Below are 18,172 nucleotides of genomic sequence, written 5' to 3'. Positions count from 1 at the left end.
TATTTTAAGCCCTTATAAACTCTCCCACACTGTTAACATTATTAGAGCCCTCTAGACATGAAATAACACCCTTTAGTCAAAAGTTTAAAGTGCTCCATAACAAGACAGAGATGACCGTTCTTTCTCACAATTACAAGAATGCAAACATATCTTCCTCTTCAAAGAATGCGTGTCAGGAGCAGAGAATGTCAGAGAGAGAGAGCATGAGAAAAGTAATCAAAAAATCAATACATGCTTTTGGGCTTTTAAGTATGCCAAAGCACCGCGATAAAGCGGCATTTTTTAGAGGAGCGTCCCTATCCTCTAGGAAAACAGCCTCTGTGCAAACAGCCCTTCTGCTCACACCTCCTCCGTCGGGGGCAGAGAACGTCAGAGTGTGTGAGAAAGACAGAGAAAAGCAAACAATCAAGCACTGTGCCGGAAGCATATCGTATATCATTGAGGAGTTTTAGTTAATACATAATAGATGCTCTGATTGGGTAGCTTCTAAGCCATCCGCCAATAGCGTCCCTTGTATGAAATCAACTGGGCAAACAAACTGAGGAAGCATGTACCATAAATTAAAAGACCCATTGTCTGCAGAAATCCACGAACCAGTGAAAAATAGATATGTATTTAGATATGTTTACATTTAAAATCCGCGATGGAGTGAAGCCGTGAAAGTCAAAGCGCAATATAGCGAGGGATAACTGTATTTAAAAATTGTTCTAAAAATCCTAATCACCAGCACAAACAACTTAAATTTTTTCAAAAACTGTACCCTACTCCCCAAAGATGGCATCTAATCAGAATTGAATTAGATCCCCTATGTCACCTCTGTCTTCTTAGAGTCCCTGCTGATTTTCTTCACATGTTCTGGGAATGCCTTCTGGGTACAGCTCTCCGGATCTCTGTAGCAGAGTCCCTCTCTACAATTCTTTCTATCCCCATTCATTTGTCCCCTCAAGTTCTTCTTCTCCTAGGCCTTTCTTCTCTTCCCTCTCTCTCTCTTTCTCTCTCCCAGTGGAGGCTATTAATGACTGCAACCATTGTTGCTAAATTGCTTTTAGCATCTCGCTGGAGACAGTCTTAAATGGGAGGAGTGTTGTTGTGTTTGGTCTTATATAGCTTCAAATTTGTTATTTTTGTTGGCTTTCTTTGGCTGTATTTACTTTTCTTGTTATCAATAAAAATTTCATGACAAAAAAAATGGGTAAAGCATACGTATCTAAGTCTGTCTGATGCAAAAATATATTCCAATCCGTGTGTTAAAAGCAGTCATGGAGTTGCGATGGCACCCTCAGACCATACTTTAACAGTCCTATTGGCTGGTTTAGCACTAGGGCTTTGTGCACAGGGACAAGAAACAATGAAAGATGGTCAGACTGTCCAAGCTGGGGGGCATAGTATATCCTTGTAGGAATCTTTTATGTTAGTATAAATATGATCCAAGATATTTTCCCCTCTAGTTTTGCAATGTACATATTGGTATAATCTGGGCAGTACATTCTTAAAATTCGCTTGATTAAAACACTTGGCAATGATAAAAAATTCCATTAGGGTGTGTGTTCTGTTTTTTTATTGATAATGTCATATAATCCTTCAACAGATTTAAAATTTAACAGATTAAGAGGAATAGAAAACAACACATTGTTAATATAAAGAGCAGGAAGAGATATTTGGATACATTGTAAAAAAAGGCTTCAAAAGCACAACTGCAAGTAGTTGACAGTACAAACAATAAATTCAAACTAACCAATGATTATTACCTTGCAGTTGGCTCCTCGCTTGAGGAAGCGTGTTCCAGCAAATTTGCTTGATCTTCTGGCAATGAGTGTGACATACACTGGTCTACCATATATCAGCAGTTCGTAGGTAAAGAAAAAGTTAAGGTTGGCAAATCTTTTTTTTTTTTAAAAAAACCATCAGAAAGACAATGAATCATCACAATCAATCTTCACAAAAGTCAAAAAAATGTTAAAACAGTAATTGAAAGGTAAAAGTTTTTAATGTTTCTCATAAATGTAAGAAGTGTTTCACAATTAAATATCACTTTTTGCCATCAAACATGAGAACAGCGTATTGCCTTTTTTCTGGACAATGTTAATGATACACTGTATAATATTAAGATTCTCCCTTAAAAAGGAAACTCATGTTATTTAACTCCATGATGTTTCCCAGTGATTAAAACAGAATCCACTTTGTCATGTTAGAAAACTATGATGTTCATGAGATGCCAGTGTGCTTTTGGTGCATGAAAATTTAAGAAGCAATAACTACTCCTAAACTATCTCTTTCAAGGAAATCATTCTGAAAATGTTTATGGACAAAATGATGATACTAGCATTATGACTGCACTTCAAAACGAGCTACGAACTTGGAAGGAGTTTCAAAGAGGAGCAGAAAGTTACCTTGTCTGCAACACCTGGAAACATAAGAGACAAATAGAAAATAAAACCAGGGTGTATTAAATACCCCTGTAATTAGCTACTTGCCCTGCAATCTCGAGGGCCTAAGCAGCTCAGTTTAACTATACTGTCCATAGACAGAGAGAACAACGTGCCAGTCCAAGAGTAAAAGCAAAGTTAAAAGGTTTTAGAACTGGTCTACCATCTATTTTTATGGGAAATGTTTGAACACTGTCAAATAAGATGCATGAACTATCTGTACCTGTAGAGGGTCATGGAGAATACAAGTACAGTGGAATTTTGTGCTTTATAGAGAACTGGCCTGTGATATTAAGTGGGTAATAATATATATATATATATATAAATATATATATATATATATATATATATATATATAAACACAGACCCCCTGCTCACTTCGCTCGCCAACCCCTGTGGCCTGCACTCCGTGCCAACCACTTCACGTCTCTGCCGCTTGTATTGTGAAGAGGGGGGCTGAACGCACCCCAAGAAGATGTGGTCGCTCCTCCGAAACCATGACACAATGGTAAACTAGTTTTTATTTTTTTTTTTTTTTACCTCCTCTTTGATCTGCATCTTGCGCGGCATTTCAAACATTTAAAAGCCTGTACAACAGCTGTCTTTGACATCTGCTTTTTGTCTTTTATTGTCATGGTTAAATCACTTGGCACAAATTCTTGTCTTGCGGGACGTCAGTTCTTGAAATTTTTTAGTTTATAATTTATAAAACGGAATAAGAATCTCAAAATCTAACAACATCACATTATAGTTTGATAAATTCTGGAAAGAATTATACCAAGCACATATATGTAGGTTTTAAAATAAGCCAGATTTAAAGTGTGACAAAAAGTGACATAAAAACATAAAATTGTTGCACAAAATCTTTTTCATTTTTAGGCTTAGGATTTTATATATATATATATATATATATATATATATATATATATACACATGTATATAAAGTGGGATGCAAAAGTTTGGGCAACCTTGCTAATAGTCATTATTTTCCTGTATAAATCGTTGGTTGTTACGATAAAAAATGTCAGTTAAATATATCATATAGGAGACACACACAGTGATATTTGAGAAGTGAAATGAAGTTTATTGGATTTACAGAAAGTGTGCAATAATTGTTCAAACAAAATCAGGCAGGTGCATAAATTTGGGCACCACAAAAAGAAATGAAATCAATATTTAGTAGATCCGCCTTTTGCAGAAATTACAGCCTCTAAACGCTTCCTGTAGGTTCCAATGAGAGTCTGGATTGTGGTTGAAGGTATTTTGGACCATTCCTCTTTACAAAACATCTCTAGTTCATTCAGGTTTGATGGCTTCCGAGCATGGACAGCTCTCTTTAACTCACACCACAGATTTTCAATTATATTCAGGTCTGGGGACTGAGATGGCCATTCAGAACGTTGTACTTGTTCCTCTGCATGAATGCCTTAGTGGATTTTGAGCAGTGTTTGGTCGTTGTCTTGTTGAAAGATCCAGCCCGGCGCAGCTTCAGCTTTGTCACTGATTCCTGGACATTGGTCTCCAGAATCTGCTGATACTGAGTGGAATCCATGCGTCCCTCAACTTTGACAAGATTCCCAGTCCCTGCACTGGCCACACAGCCCACAGCATGATGGAACCACCACCATATTTTACTGTAGGTAGCAGGTGTTTTCTTGGAATGCTGTGTTCTTTTTCCTCCATGCATAACGCCCTTGTTATGCCCAAATAACTCAATTTTAGTTTCATCAGTCCACAGCACCTTATTCCAAAATGAAGCTGGCTTGTCCAAATGTGCTTGAGCATACCTCAAGCGCTCTGTTTGTGCTGTGGGTGGAGAAAAGGCTTCCTCTGCATCACTCTCGCATACAGCATCTCCTTGTGTAAAGTCGCGAATGGTTGAGCGATGCACAGTGACTCCATCTGCTGCAAGATGATGTTGTAGGTCTTTGGTGCTGGTCTGTGGGTTGACTCTGACTGTTCTCACCATTCATCGCTTCTGTCTATCCGAAATCTTTCTTGGTCTGCCACTTCGAGCCTTAACTTGAACTGAGCCTGTGGTCTTCCATTTCCTCAATATGTTCCTAACTGTGGAAACAGACAGCTTAAATCTCTGGGACAGCTTTCTGTATCCTTCCCTAAACCATGATGGTGAACAATCTTTGTCTTCAGGTCATTTGAGAGTTGTTTTGTGACCCCATGTTGCTACTCTTCAGAGAAAATTAAAGGAGGAGGGAAACTTACAATTGACCCCTTAAATACTCTTTCTCATTATAGGATTCACCTGTGTATGTAGGTCAGGGGTCACTGAGCTTACCAAGCCAATTTGAGTTCCAATAATTAGTTCTAAAAGTTTTGGAATCAATAAAATGACAACAGTGCCCAAATTTATGCACCTGCCTGATTTTGTTTGAACAATTATTGCACACTTTCTGTAAATCCAATAAACTTCATTTCACTTCTCAAATATCACTGTGTGTCTCCTATATGATATATTTAACTGACATTTTTATCGTAACAACCAACGATTTATACAGGAAAATAATGACTATTAACAAGGTTGCCCAAACTCTTGCATCCCACTGTATATATATATATATATATATATATATATATACACACATATATATATTGTCACACACGAGTGCATCGTGAGCAGGTGAAGGACCCGACGCGCACCGTGGTACAGCCGGCCAGGGGACGAAGGCAGTGTACTAACCTCTCTCTCATTTCATAGAAAAGACTAAGCAACGCCACCATAAACCAGCACGGAGTAAAAATAGAACTGCACTTCTGGGTTCCTTTCTTCCCTCTGGTCCCCCAATGATGACGTCATCCTCCCATACACCACCACGTCTACCCAGCAACCATCACGCCTGATTTCCGATCCATCCCTTTATAGTGTCACTCCAAACCTTCCATTTTGTCAGATGTTTTCATGAATTTTTGTCTGGAGAGAAAGACCTTATTTTTTGTTACAGTATACGGGGCTCAAAACCCCAAACCCTTTACTAGTCTCTTGGGCTTTATTCACTATATATATATATACTAGCAAAATGCCCGCGCTACGCAGCGGAGAAGTATTGTGTTAAAGAAGTAACATGATTGTCAATGTAATTGTTTTGTCACTGATATGAGTGTTGCTGTCATATATATATATATATATATATATATATATATATATACACACACATAAACATATATATACATATATACACATACATATGTATGTACATATATACATATACACACATATATATACTAGCAAAACACCCGCTCTTCGCAGCGCCGAAGTACTGCATTCAAATTTTTATTATGAAGAAAATTTAACCTTTTTAAACTGAGGGAAAATATGCCAATAATTATTTGTTAAGGATCTCTTTGTATACCATGTTGTCAGTTCGGCCCTCCGGTTGTAACATGACCAAGCTGTGCGCTAAGCTTACTCTTGATCATGCAACTTACAGTTGGCCATGTGAAAAGTAATCTTGTCTCAAATCTCACAGCTTGGTTTGCTGCTGTCATAATCAGTTTGAGTTTCATGGTTTGTTTCAATTATGACAGTATTTGTAGGATTTGTTGTATTGAAGTGACATTCGGCATCTGTCAAGCGTTGTAAGCACACAACCGGTTTCAGCGATAAAATCACATCCAGCTTTTGAGAGTTTAAACATTTATAAACATCAAAGTGCCCACTACAGAAATCATCACCTGTGAATCTAAGATGTTTAAGAGGCATTGGCGGTTGTCGAAAGGCGTAAAATATTTGGCCATTTCGGTACACTTGAAAGCGACAACCGAACAATTCAGCGGCAGCCATCAACTCACATGCAGAACCATAGGTGAAGGGCTTAAGCATTTCACTCTTATAGTGCTCCTGTGTAGTATAATTATCTCCTGTACCGTCATCAGTCCACAACTTGAACCTGTCCCAGTCATTCAATACATAAGGCACAATGTTCCTCTGGAAATCAAGAGTGAGCGTTATATGGCCGTGCAATATGTAACAAAGAGAATGGAAAAGGCAGGTGCCATCTCCGAGCATGGAAACCACTCGGTAAGTGACAGTTCTTTGATCGATGGTAATCACCTCGATAGACATGTTAATGGGGGTATGGTTGGAACGATAAAGGAAATGGGTACCTGAACAATGTAAAGTAAGTCTAAAATACCTATACAATAACTATAATTGTAATAAACGAACAATAAAACAGCGGAGAAGCCGTGGATTAAATAAAAGGCTGTAGTTATCAGCAGGGAGGCGTGAATCCGTGGCGAAGCAAGGAAGGGAATGTAGAGACCGGAGTGACGGACGGCCTTATATAGGCAGGCAGCCAACAACGTGGGAGGCGTTGGGATGGGGGACCCAACGCCGCCTCACACGGTGACCGAGTTGCAGGCTATGGACGTATGTATGTACGTGAGTAGGATTCAGTTAGCGTTGGGAACCCGTGTACCAAATTTCTTGAAGATGGGCCCATAAGTAACAAAGACCGTTGGAAAGTTCAATATGGCAGCCGACAGTGGCGTCATACCTCCGAAATAAGTATGTACATCGGTGTCGGTTAGCACAGGGAAGCTCCCTACCAAATTTCATGAAGATGGGGTCAGCCTTCTACCTACACGGGAAGTTGGAGAATTAGTGACGTTGGAAAGTTCAATATGGCGGCCGACAGTGGTTTCATACCACCAAAATAAGTACGTACATCGGTTTCGGTTAGCGCAGGGAAGCCGCCTACCAAATTTCGTGAAGATGGGGCCATAAATAAGTAAGTTCAACAAGGCGGACGTTCGTTATGACCGTTGCGTGTAGAATTTTGAAATGAAACCTGCTTACCTTTTGTAAGTAACCTGTAAGTAATGAGCCTGCCAAATTTCAGCCTTCTCCCTGCACGGGAAGTTGGAGAATTAGTGGTGATTAGTGAGTGAGTAAGTGAGTGCTTTGCCTTTTATTAGTATAGATAGATAGATAGAGATATATATATATATACATACATACAGTATATATACATACAGTATATATACATACAGTATATATATATATATATACACACATATACACAGTGGAACCTCGGTACACGAATGTCTCGATACACGTACAAATCGGTTTACGACCAAAAAGTTTCCCAAACTTTTGCCTCGGTTCACGACCACACACATGGTATACGAACAAGCCAGTTTCCGTTTTGGTTTGTGCATGTTCAGTCTCTCACTGTGCATTTTCTGTGCAGCGAGCGAGCAAGAGAGATAGAGCGCAACAAACACACAGGCGCGCGAGAGAGAGACACACACAGGCGGCGAGAGAGAGACACACACAGGCGGCGAGAGAGAGGCACACACACAGGCGCGCGAGAGAGAGGCACACACACACAGGCGTGCGAGAGAGAGACACACGCACACACGAAAGCGAGAGCGAGCAAGAGAGGGAGGGAGGGCTGGACGCATAAGGTAGAAAAGGCTTGTTTTTGTTTTCAGTTCTGTTTACAGCGATCGGTTCATAGTGTGCATTGTGGCAATGTTACTTTTCTTGGTGGTTTATTAAATTACGGATTTTTCAAATGTTCATTTTTTTCCCTGTACTTAAAACTCATTAAAAAAAAAAAAGTGCTTTTAGTGAGCAGTTCCTAGCACAAACTATTGCTGTGTTAGTTTTCACTGTTGTTCAAGGTTTTCTCAGTGTTATTCAATGTTTTTACATTTAGTTTACTATTACGCTGTGCATTCTATGGTATAATTAACTATATTTGTGCTTAAAACTAAAAAATATATATATTTACATTCAGTTCGTATGGTCTGGAACGTATTAATTGTATTTACATACAATCCTATGGTGGAAATTGCTTCGGTTTACGACCAGAGTTTTGGAATGAATTATGGGTGTGAACAGAGGTTCCACTGTGTGTGTGTGTGTGTATATATATATATATATATATATATATATATATATATATATATATATATATATATATACTGTGTATCTATATACACAGTATATAGATAGATATATACACTCACCTAAAGGATTATTAGGAACACCATGCTAATACGGCGTTTGACCCCCTTTCGCCTTCAGAACTGCCTTAATTCTACGTGGCATTGATTCGACAAGGTGCTGAAAGCATTCTTTAGAAATGTTGGCCCATATTGATAGGATAGCATCTTGCAGTTGATGGAGATTTGTGGGATGCACATCCAGGGCACGAAGCTCCCGTTCCACCACATCTCAAAGATGCTCTATTGGGTTGAGATCTGGTGACTGTGGGGCCATTTTAGTACAGTGAACTCATTGTCATGTTCAAGAAACCAATTTGAAATGATTCGAGCTTTGTGACATGGTGCATTATCCTGCTGGAAGTAGCCATCAGAGGATAGGTACATGGTGGTCATGAAGGGATGGACATGGTCAGAAACAATGCTCAGGTAGCCCGTGGCATTAACGATGCCCAATTGGCACTAAGGGGCCTAAAGTGTGCCAAGAAAACATCCCCCACACCATTACACCACCACCACCAGCCTGCACAGTGGTAACAAGGCATGATGGATCCATGTTCTCATTCTGTTTACGCCAAATTCTGACTCTACCATTTGAATGTCTCAACAGAAATCGAGACTCATCAGACCAGGCAACATTTTTCCAGTCTTCAACTGTCCAATTTTGATGAGCTTGTGCAAATTGGTGCCTCTTTTTCCTATTTGCAGTGGAGATGAGTGGTACCCGGTGGGGTCTTCTGCTGTTGTAGCCCATCCGCCTCAAGGTTGTGCGTGTTGTGGCTTCACAAATGCTTTTCTGCATACCTCGGTTGTAACGAGTGGTTATTTCAGTCAAAGTTGCTCTTCTATCAGCTTGAATCAGTCGGCCCATTCTCCTCTGACCTCTAGCATCAACAAGGCATTTTTGCCCACAGGACTGCCGCATACTGGATGTTTTTCCCTTTTCACACCATTCTTTGTAAACCCTAGAAATGGTTGTGCGTGAAAATCCCAGTAACTGAGCAGATTTTGAAATAATTAGACTGGCCCGTCTGGCACCAACAACCATGTCACTTTCAAAATTGCTTAAATTACCTTTCTTTCCCATTCTGGCATTCAGTTTGGAGTTCAGGAGATTGTCTTGACCAGGACCACACCCCTAAATGCATTGAAGCAACTGCCATGTGATTGGTTGATTAGATAATTGCATTAATGAGAAATTGAACAGGTGTTCCTAATAATCCTGTAGGTGAGTGTATATATATATAGATATATATATGGTTGAATAGTTTACTGTCAAATAATGCAAAGAGTACGCGACCCGTGTTTCGCCCTAATTCTGGGCTCATCAGGCATACACACTCAACGCCCCCCCTCGGATGTCAGCGTCGGAGGTAAAGCCTCTTTATGTTGCGCCACGGCGTGTGGTATAATATATATATACAGGCAGTCCCCAGGTTACGTACGAGATAGGGACTGTAGGTTTGTACTTAAGTTGAATTTGTATTTAAGTCGGAACAGGTACATAAAATTAATAAATGCTATTGTTGACCGACTATAACCAAGTGCTCTGCCAATGAATGATGGGGTTTCGCCTCTCTCTGACCTTTTTATTATTTCTACTTTATTTTCAATGGTGATGGTTTTTCTCTTCTTTACTGTATTACCAGCACTTGCATCAGATTTGTGTTTCAGAGACACTGTTGAAGGGTGAAGACAAAAGATTAAGATGAGCTCTTCTGCACAGCACTGTACACGCTATCACAGCAGGAAGGCACCAGTCGTCAACACGTCTGATGTACTGACAAGAGACAACTTCCAGCTATGTGCGTAACAGTACAAGCTTGAGAATGAATGGGGGCATCGACAGGCGGTTCATCACCAGCCCACCTTACAGTCACCTCCACTACAGTATGCTGCCTGCAGCGGCCGCCCACCAAGAACAAACACGGCTCGGCTGGAACCAATCCCAGGGTGCATGTCAGGTGTATATATATATATATATATATATATATATATACATATATATATATATATATAGAGATAGAGAGAGAGAGAGAGAGAGAGAGAGAGAGAGATTTTGCCGCTGATAATTTTTCCCAATTCAATTTCAGAAAATAAAAGAAAAAAGTTATTTTTAAGGTTTTTACTTCACATGTGCAATGGTGACCAACAGACCACCACTATTACCTAATGAGGAAACCTGCTGTATTTATAAATAGTGTTTTGCATAACAATACAAGTTTCCAGGATAAATTAATATATGCCACAACTATGAAAAAGAAAGCTTTACTTCAATGTAAATTAGGTTACTACTTAAGTGGCTTTATGGATGTGCATCACCTAAATTTTTATTTATTACCGATAACAAATATTTTTTTCCCAGACTATGAAACACATCAGCTACAGTGCATGAGAACCTGAAAAGAACTAGAGCAGCTGCCCAAAGGCTTGTGATTTGATATGGAAAATCCAACCCTAAATTTGGAATCAAAGAATTGTATACTAAACATTTTTGGTACAGGGTTCGATCACAGAACCTGGCCATAATGTTAACTAGACTTTTTTAAAATACTGAGAGAAGTGTTTTCACTTACAATTAGGCTAGCTTTACCAGTACACTTCAGGCATGTTTTGATATATCTTGCTTGAAACATGCTACATGCATCTAATCTTGCTCAACAGGAAGAATCATAATGCATCTGCATGGAACAATGAATGACCTCTTCCAAATTTGGTAATGATTCATTAATAAAATTTTTAAATGAATCTGTTGTGATCCTATCAGCATCCCCACTAGACCCCTATTGTCTTAACATAAGGATGCACAATACAAAAGGATTCTTTTCATTAATTAGCTAATTCACAAATTAACTCTTTGTTTTGGTAAGGGTGGAGACCTTAGTGAGGTTTAAGATCCTGTAAAAAACTGAATCAAATGCATTTGTGATTGGACTGACTTTATTTTATTTATTGTAGTATGACTTTTTGTATCTGTGATTAGAATGACTTTGTTTTATTTATTGCAGTATGTCTTTAATTGTCATAAATTGCTTTTATAATTCATATTTTAAGAAACAAACTAATAAAAAAACTACACAGTCCATAAAAGTAATTTTCTGCCTATTCAAAATGGTTAACACCTAACAACTTACAACATAAAAACAAATTTAAGAAGAAAAAGACACTTCCTATATATAATGAAAACAGATTACCATGTAGTAAATTTAATGTTCTGTCCATTTGTCTTTGAAAGAAATAAAAAGGATACTTGATTGGCCACAAAATCCATGTATAATATACATTATCCAATCAGGATGCACAGTATCTTTGACTTTTCCCCAAAGTTGTTCATTCCACACATATTTTGCATAAGGTTCACTGCTGATACCAAAAACCACTAGAAAAGAATGAAATATACCAGATATCATCAATTAAACAAACCAAAATAATTTACTTTCTCACAAGTAATATAGCTTGTATTCACCAGATAAAGCATTTCAGTGCTGTTTATAACTTTTATGTAAGTATGCCACAAAATGTAAAATGATTTAAAAAATTAGATATTTGATTCTTAATAATCCAAGTTATATATGAACATTGGCCTACCATACTTTAAAATGTTAGTGAAATCCTATGAAGCCAAAAGGGTGTTTAATGAAGTTATGAGATGCTAAGGGGGTAATTTTTCTTTGAAAGAAACTTGATAATCTCCAAAGTCTAGACACGCATTCTGCTCGTTCAAGCTTTTCTACAGTCTCAATTAGGTCAACGTATTGCCATATTCTTGTACCATGGAAACTAAACTCTACAGTATACTGTTGGACTTCCTTGAAACATCTAGATTAAGCAATTAGTTCACCTTTTCATGGCAAACACTGTAGCTTTCTGGAAGCATACAAGGATGGACATGAACTTGTATGCCAGATTTAGTGGCTGTGTTGTTTTTTATGATTTCTGACTTATATACCAGAGTGAAATAAAGTTATTTTGTTTCTTTCAACTGCTGTGGCTCTTTGAGTGGTTTGGTTAAATTATTCCTTTTACCTAGAGGTTTTCTTCACATCATCCCAGTCATCTAATTATTATAAGAATCCTATACACTCTTCTTCACCTCTCTTCCACAATCCCCATTATTCTGTACTGTTGATCACAGGTATTTAATCACCTTCACCAACTCTACTTCTTGCATCCTCAGCACTCCTCTGATCTCCCTCTCATTTACACACAAACATTCTGTCTTGTTCCTACTGACTTTCTTTCCTCTCAAAAGCATATCTCCACCTCTGCAGGTTCTTCTCAACCTGCTCCCTACTCTCGCTACAGATCACAATGTCATCAGCAAACATCATAGCCCACGGGGACTCCTGTCTAATTTTGTCTGTAAACCTGTCCATCACCATTGCAAATAAGAAAGACCAATCCCTGATTTAATCCCACCTACAACTTGAATACATCCATCATTCCTACAGCAGACCTCACCACTGTCACACTTTCCTCATACATATACTGTACAACTCTTCCATACTTCTCTACCACTTCCGACTTCCTCAAACAATATCACAACTACTCTCTAGGTGCCCTGTCATATACTTCGGGCCTTCTCAATACTTCACCATCGACACCCTCAGAGCAAAAATCGAATATGTAGTGCTCTTTCCTGGCATGAAACCATACTGTTGCTCACTAATCATAATCTCACTTCTTAACCTAGCTTCCACTATTCTTTACTATAACTTTATGCTGTGGCTCATCAATGTTATCACTCTGTAGTAACTGTACTCTTTTTCTCCACTCCTCAGGCATCCACTCATTTTCCAAGATTACATTGAACAATCTGTTAAAAACTTTACTGCCATCTCTCCTAAACACCTCCATGCTTCCACAGGTATGTCATCTGGACCAACGGCCTTTCCATTCTTCATCCTTTTAATAGCTGTCCTTGCTTCCTTCTTGCTAATCCGTTGCACTTCCTGATTCCCCATATCAATGAACCCTCTCTCTTTTTCATTCTTTTCATTCATCAGCCTCTCTAAGTACTCTTTCCATCTGCTCAACACACTCTCCCCACTTGTGAGTACGTTTCCATCTTTATCCTTTATCACCCTAACCTGCGGCGCATCTTTCCCAGTTCGGTCCTTCTGTCTAGCCAATTGGTACAGGTCCTTTTCTCCCTCTTCAGTTTCCAACCTCTCATACAGCTCATCAAATGTATTTTCTTTAGCCTTCGCCACCTCTCTCTTCACCTTACGCCTTATCTCCTTGTACTACTGGCTACTTTCTACATCTCTCTGACAATCTCATTTCTTCTTCGCCAAACTCTTCCTCTGTATATTCTCTGGTACTCCCCATTCTACCAACAGGTTTCCTTTTCCTCCTTACTCGATTCAGATCAGTGGCGGCTTATAGCTAAAATTAGTGGGGGTGCTGCTCCAGAAAATTTTTAGCCTTTGTTTTAAAATTGTGTAAAAGGAAATAAACATGTATAAAAAGAAAATTTATTCAGAAACTTGATAAAATCCTAAAAGAACAAAATCAAAAATTTTTTACTTACTATAACCTAAATTGTTACAGTTCAAGCTTGATCTATTCATTTAAAAATGAAATTCATTCTTCTTGTTTTAATTTGCGCGAAAAGATCAATAATTGTCTCCTTGATCTCTGGATGACAACTGAGGAAATTTTTCTCCATTGAAAGCACTGCAAGTGCATTTAGTCTTTCTGAATTCAAGTACAACACACGCAGAGTAAAAAAACAAAACAGTACCTTCCACCAGCATGCCAGCGTCGGCACTGCGGGAGCGTCAGTGTTCTCTCTCCCTCTCAGCCTCGCATTCAGCTTCCTATGTGTGCATGCACACAACAGCCAAACACCACGCCGCTGGAACTGTGAAGCGCACAGTTCCATACAAAGATTTTTGTATATTTTTCATAAACTGGGGGATGGCTACTGATATTAAGCTTAAGGATTATATATTGTACAAGTATAAAGAAAGAATTAAAGAAAAAAGGACTCATTATATTAAATGTTATCGATAATATCAAGTGGAAATAGGGGGTGCTGCAGTTCCACAGTGCCTATACACGAGCCGCCATTGATCCAGATGTCACGTCAAACACTCTTCTTGCTGTCACCCTTACTACTTCTGCTGTAGTTGCCCAGCTGTCTAGTAATTATTTACTGCCTCCCAGTGCCTGTCTTACACTTTGCCGAACTCTTACAGTTTTTCTTTTTCAACTTCCACCATTTGATTCTTGGTTCTGTCTTCCTCTCCTTGATCTCCAATCTTGTGCTGCCTAACTTTGCTTTCCACTGCCACCATTTTGCAGTCTAAAATCTCCTTCAGGCTGATCATCCTGCTGTGTATATAGTCTACCTGTGTGCATCTTCCTCCACCCTTGTACATCACCCTATTTTCCTCCCTCTTCTTAAAATTCGTACTCACCACAGCCATGCCCATCGTTTTTTCAAAATCCACTATCATCTGAGCTGCATTCCTCTACTTGACACCATACGTACCCATCACTTCCTCATATCCTTAACCCAGGCCTGGACCGATCCAGTATGGAAATCTGTATTGTGTCCGCAAATTGATCTGGCAAAATGTTACACAGGAACATGTTAACCCTCCCCATTTATCAGGGCTTTGGACCAGCATAAGGAAACCCCCTAGACCCAGCCACAAGGGATAAATACTGGGGCATATATATTAGCATTTCTCAAATTGGGTTGAAGACAATGATCCTTTTGTAATGTATAGTGAATTAAACCCTGAAATCATTAATAAATATATTGTTTCTTAGTACCCCCGTAGCTATGCTGCTTTCAACAAATTTCAATGAATAACAAGTCAAAATGTGAATATGTAGGTCACACAGAAGGCACTATATTAACATACTTAAAGAATACTTGTAACATTTTTTAATAAAGTAGATGACTTTGATACAACTTTCTAAGATTTACTCGTGTAAAGGTTTCAGACAGTATTAGTTGATCAAGGAGGAGTTTTGAGGTTGGAGGAATGAATATGAACAATCCTCTTGTTGCACAATAAAATAAATGAAAAAAATGAGGAAATGATCAAAATCTTTTCACTAAATGGACCCAAATTGCTCTAATCATTTCAATGTAAAGTTTTCAATTTTAACTTCTGTCACACAGTAGTTTCTTAGTGGTTGCTTTGTATTACATGACAATGTAACATTCTGGTCATTATACAAAATAATGTTTCAGCAAAAGAGAAGAACCAACAGTGGTAAAAGCAGTTTCTTGTAATGAATAAATATCCTGTCTGGTTGTGTAATCCAATGTGGATTAAATTTTGAAATAATTTATTAGTCCTAATTTCGACACACATGGATAAAACATGTGAAATAAGTGATGAAATGGTTTGAAAAAATGTTACATTAACTAAATAAATTTAGTATTAATTCATCTATTTTAATTCAAGTGCACAGTGTATACCAGCAGCACTAGATACTAAGCAAAATAACAAGCAAGGATGGGGATCACATCATTGCAGATCATAACCTCACAAATCAACCTAACTTGCATGTGTTTGGGATGTGTGAAAACTCTTACAGGTAGAGGCCAGTCTGAAATATATACCCAATCTCCGGAAGCTATGAAGCCAAATTCTAAACCAGAAAGTCACCTATACTTTTATTCCTTTTACTTTAGTATTATTAAGTGTTTAAAAGATAGGTGTGCATTAAAGTACAGACTTATCTTTTTATTGTTTAAAATTACTTCAATAAGCTTTCCACTTATATTATTTGCTTTTATTCAGTGGGCATGATTATAACATACCATTCTAAATCCTGCTAATTCCAGTGTCACGGAAGGCCACAGCTGTTTTCACTTTGACATTAAAGAATATTTTTCTGTTAAACTATGTCAAATCAATTCCACATTGATTCAATGAAATATAACAAAATAAATGTTAAGAGTTCCAAAAGGGGTGAATAATTTTTATTGGAGCTGTAATCTGTAAAATAAATTGCCAAAAAAAAGAAAGAAAACTAACATTGTGAAAAAAGCAATAAATTGCACCTTGCCTGCTGTTTATTCTAAATGAGACACACTCAGCAATAACCATCTCCAACTTAGATAACTATTTTAGTCATCAAAATTTATAATAACCATGGACAAAAAATAAATAAATAAATAAAACCAGTAAAATTGGAATAGAGTAATCCATACCTTGTGTTGGAAGCCCTTCATCTTCAAAGATATCAAAGCTATCCTGGCGATTCTGGGTTAAGATCTCCTCAGATTTCAGATCGCAGGGAGTCTTTAGAATACTGAGGTTATATTGCAGAGAATGGCTTAAATCATAGCTATAACTGAAAATAATAAAAATAAGCAGAATAAAAAAAAATTTAATATGAAGAAACTTTTCAATTAAGGCAGAATTGAGGGTATCCAGCCAAAGCGCACCTGCTTAAATGATGAGATACTGTGGTCAATATTTAGTGAATGCAGAATGTCCATAGGTGACTAATTCTTGAAAGTGCTGGTGAAGGCATGCTATTTGTTTCACTGTCTTAAACAAACCCTTCATTAACACCTTCTTTTTATAGTAGTTTGATTTCAATACTTTAGACTAGCTTATGCCGCACTCACCAGTGGCCACATAGTGATCTATATTCTGATAAATAGAAAAACCACAATCAACAACAAAAAACACAACATAATTAACAAATTCTTCATAAAGAAACCTAAATTTGGTGAAGAAAGCCCTACCACTTATCTCAATTCTAAAGTACTAGCAACACTGGAAAATCAATGTGAATCTGCAGAAAATACAGTTAGTTCAGTTGCATGTTTTAAAGTTGCACAACAAGCCACTCAACCAAAGCTGGTAAAATTTCCAGTTACCACAGTACTCATAAAATCCCACACTTTTATCTTGTGTTGGTATACTAAGTTTAACAGAATGGAACATAGCAAGTTTAGAGATGCAATGTTTTGTAAAATGCGCAAACATTCGAACACTCCAGGTTACACAGTGGTGAGCAAGACATATTCGTGCAACATGGGCTCAGAGATTAGAAACATCTCTTCCGAGCCTATTTTAAGCACCAGGTTAGTAAACAGCACATAAATGCACAAGCAAGATTTGATGCTCTCAGGCAGGTGCATAAAATCAAGGAAAATGCACATTTTTAAATCAAATAAACAGATGTAGACCTAGGCTCATATAATACTCCCCTTAGTAGTGTTTACTGGTTCCTTGGAAAACAATAATTATTATCATTTAATTATGTCATTGTTTCTGTGATGTGATTGAGTGGGTGACAGGACAGGCAGGGCTCGTACTAGGATAAGAGAAGAGAATGACTACACAGAGACTTAAAAAAAAAAGTTTGAGTTTTACGCTGTTGCGGAGGCTTTTGAGCTCCGGGTGGCGTACACATGAGAACCTGTTGGACGTGAGGACAGGAAGAAGCCATTGTCAAAGAAGCGGTGTAGTTCAGATTAGCATCACAGGCGAACTAGCTGAGATAGCCTGAGAAGAGGCACGGGATACTTTGGATAGCTCCCCAGGTGACCAAGGGAAAGCCTGGCAGTTCCTCTGGCAACGAGGAAAAACAGCAAGTTTCACCTCATTTGGTTGGACTAGCTCCTTTTTGCTTGCAGCGTTTTACAGTGAGTCTACCTGCAGGATGACTCCATCGTTTTTCCACAGCGTGGAAGTGCTGTGTTTGGACAATGAACACTGACATTCACTCCGCTTATTTGTGAGTACTGTGACCTTTTATGTTGGCTCGTTAGAGTGAACGGGCCTTAACGT

The 18,172-nt window shown here is 38.3% G+C and overlaps 1 protein-coding gene across 5 annotated transcripts in view; it reads right to left on the bottom strand.

Moving 5' to 3' along the window:
- The window catches only part of fig4a (FIG4 phosphoinositide 5-phosphatase a), a 340,932-nt gene that overhangs the window by 274,836 nt on the left and 47,924 nt on the right, over nt 1-18,172 (bottom strand). For all 5 annotated transcript variants that reach the window (XM_039747917.1, XM_039747913.1, XM_039747915.1 and 2 more), the window contains exons 7-9: nt 16,579-16,721; nt 11,647-11,775; nt 1,749-1,849 (exon numbers count right to left, since the gene is read on the bottom strand). In XM_039747917.1, coding sequence (XP_039603851.1) covers nt 1,749-1,849; nt 11,647-11,775; nt 16,579-16,721 — 373 coding nt within the window. The remainder of the gene's footprint in view (nt 1-1,748; nt 1,850-11,646; nt 11,776-16,578; nt 16,722-18,172) is intronic.

This window comes from Polypterus senegalus, chromosome 3 (genome assembly GCF_016835505.1).
Source record: "Polypterus senegalus isolate Bchr_013 chromosome 3, ASM1683550v1, whole genome shotgun sequence".
NCBI classification, from domain to species: Eukaryota; Metazoa; Chordata; class Cladistia; order Polypteriformes; family Polypteridae; genus Polypterus; species Polypterus senegalus.
This window is presented reverse-complemented; position numbering and strand designations above follow the sequence as displayed.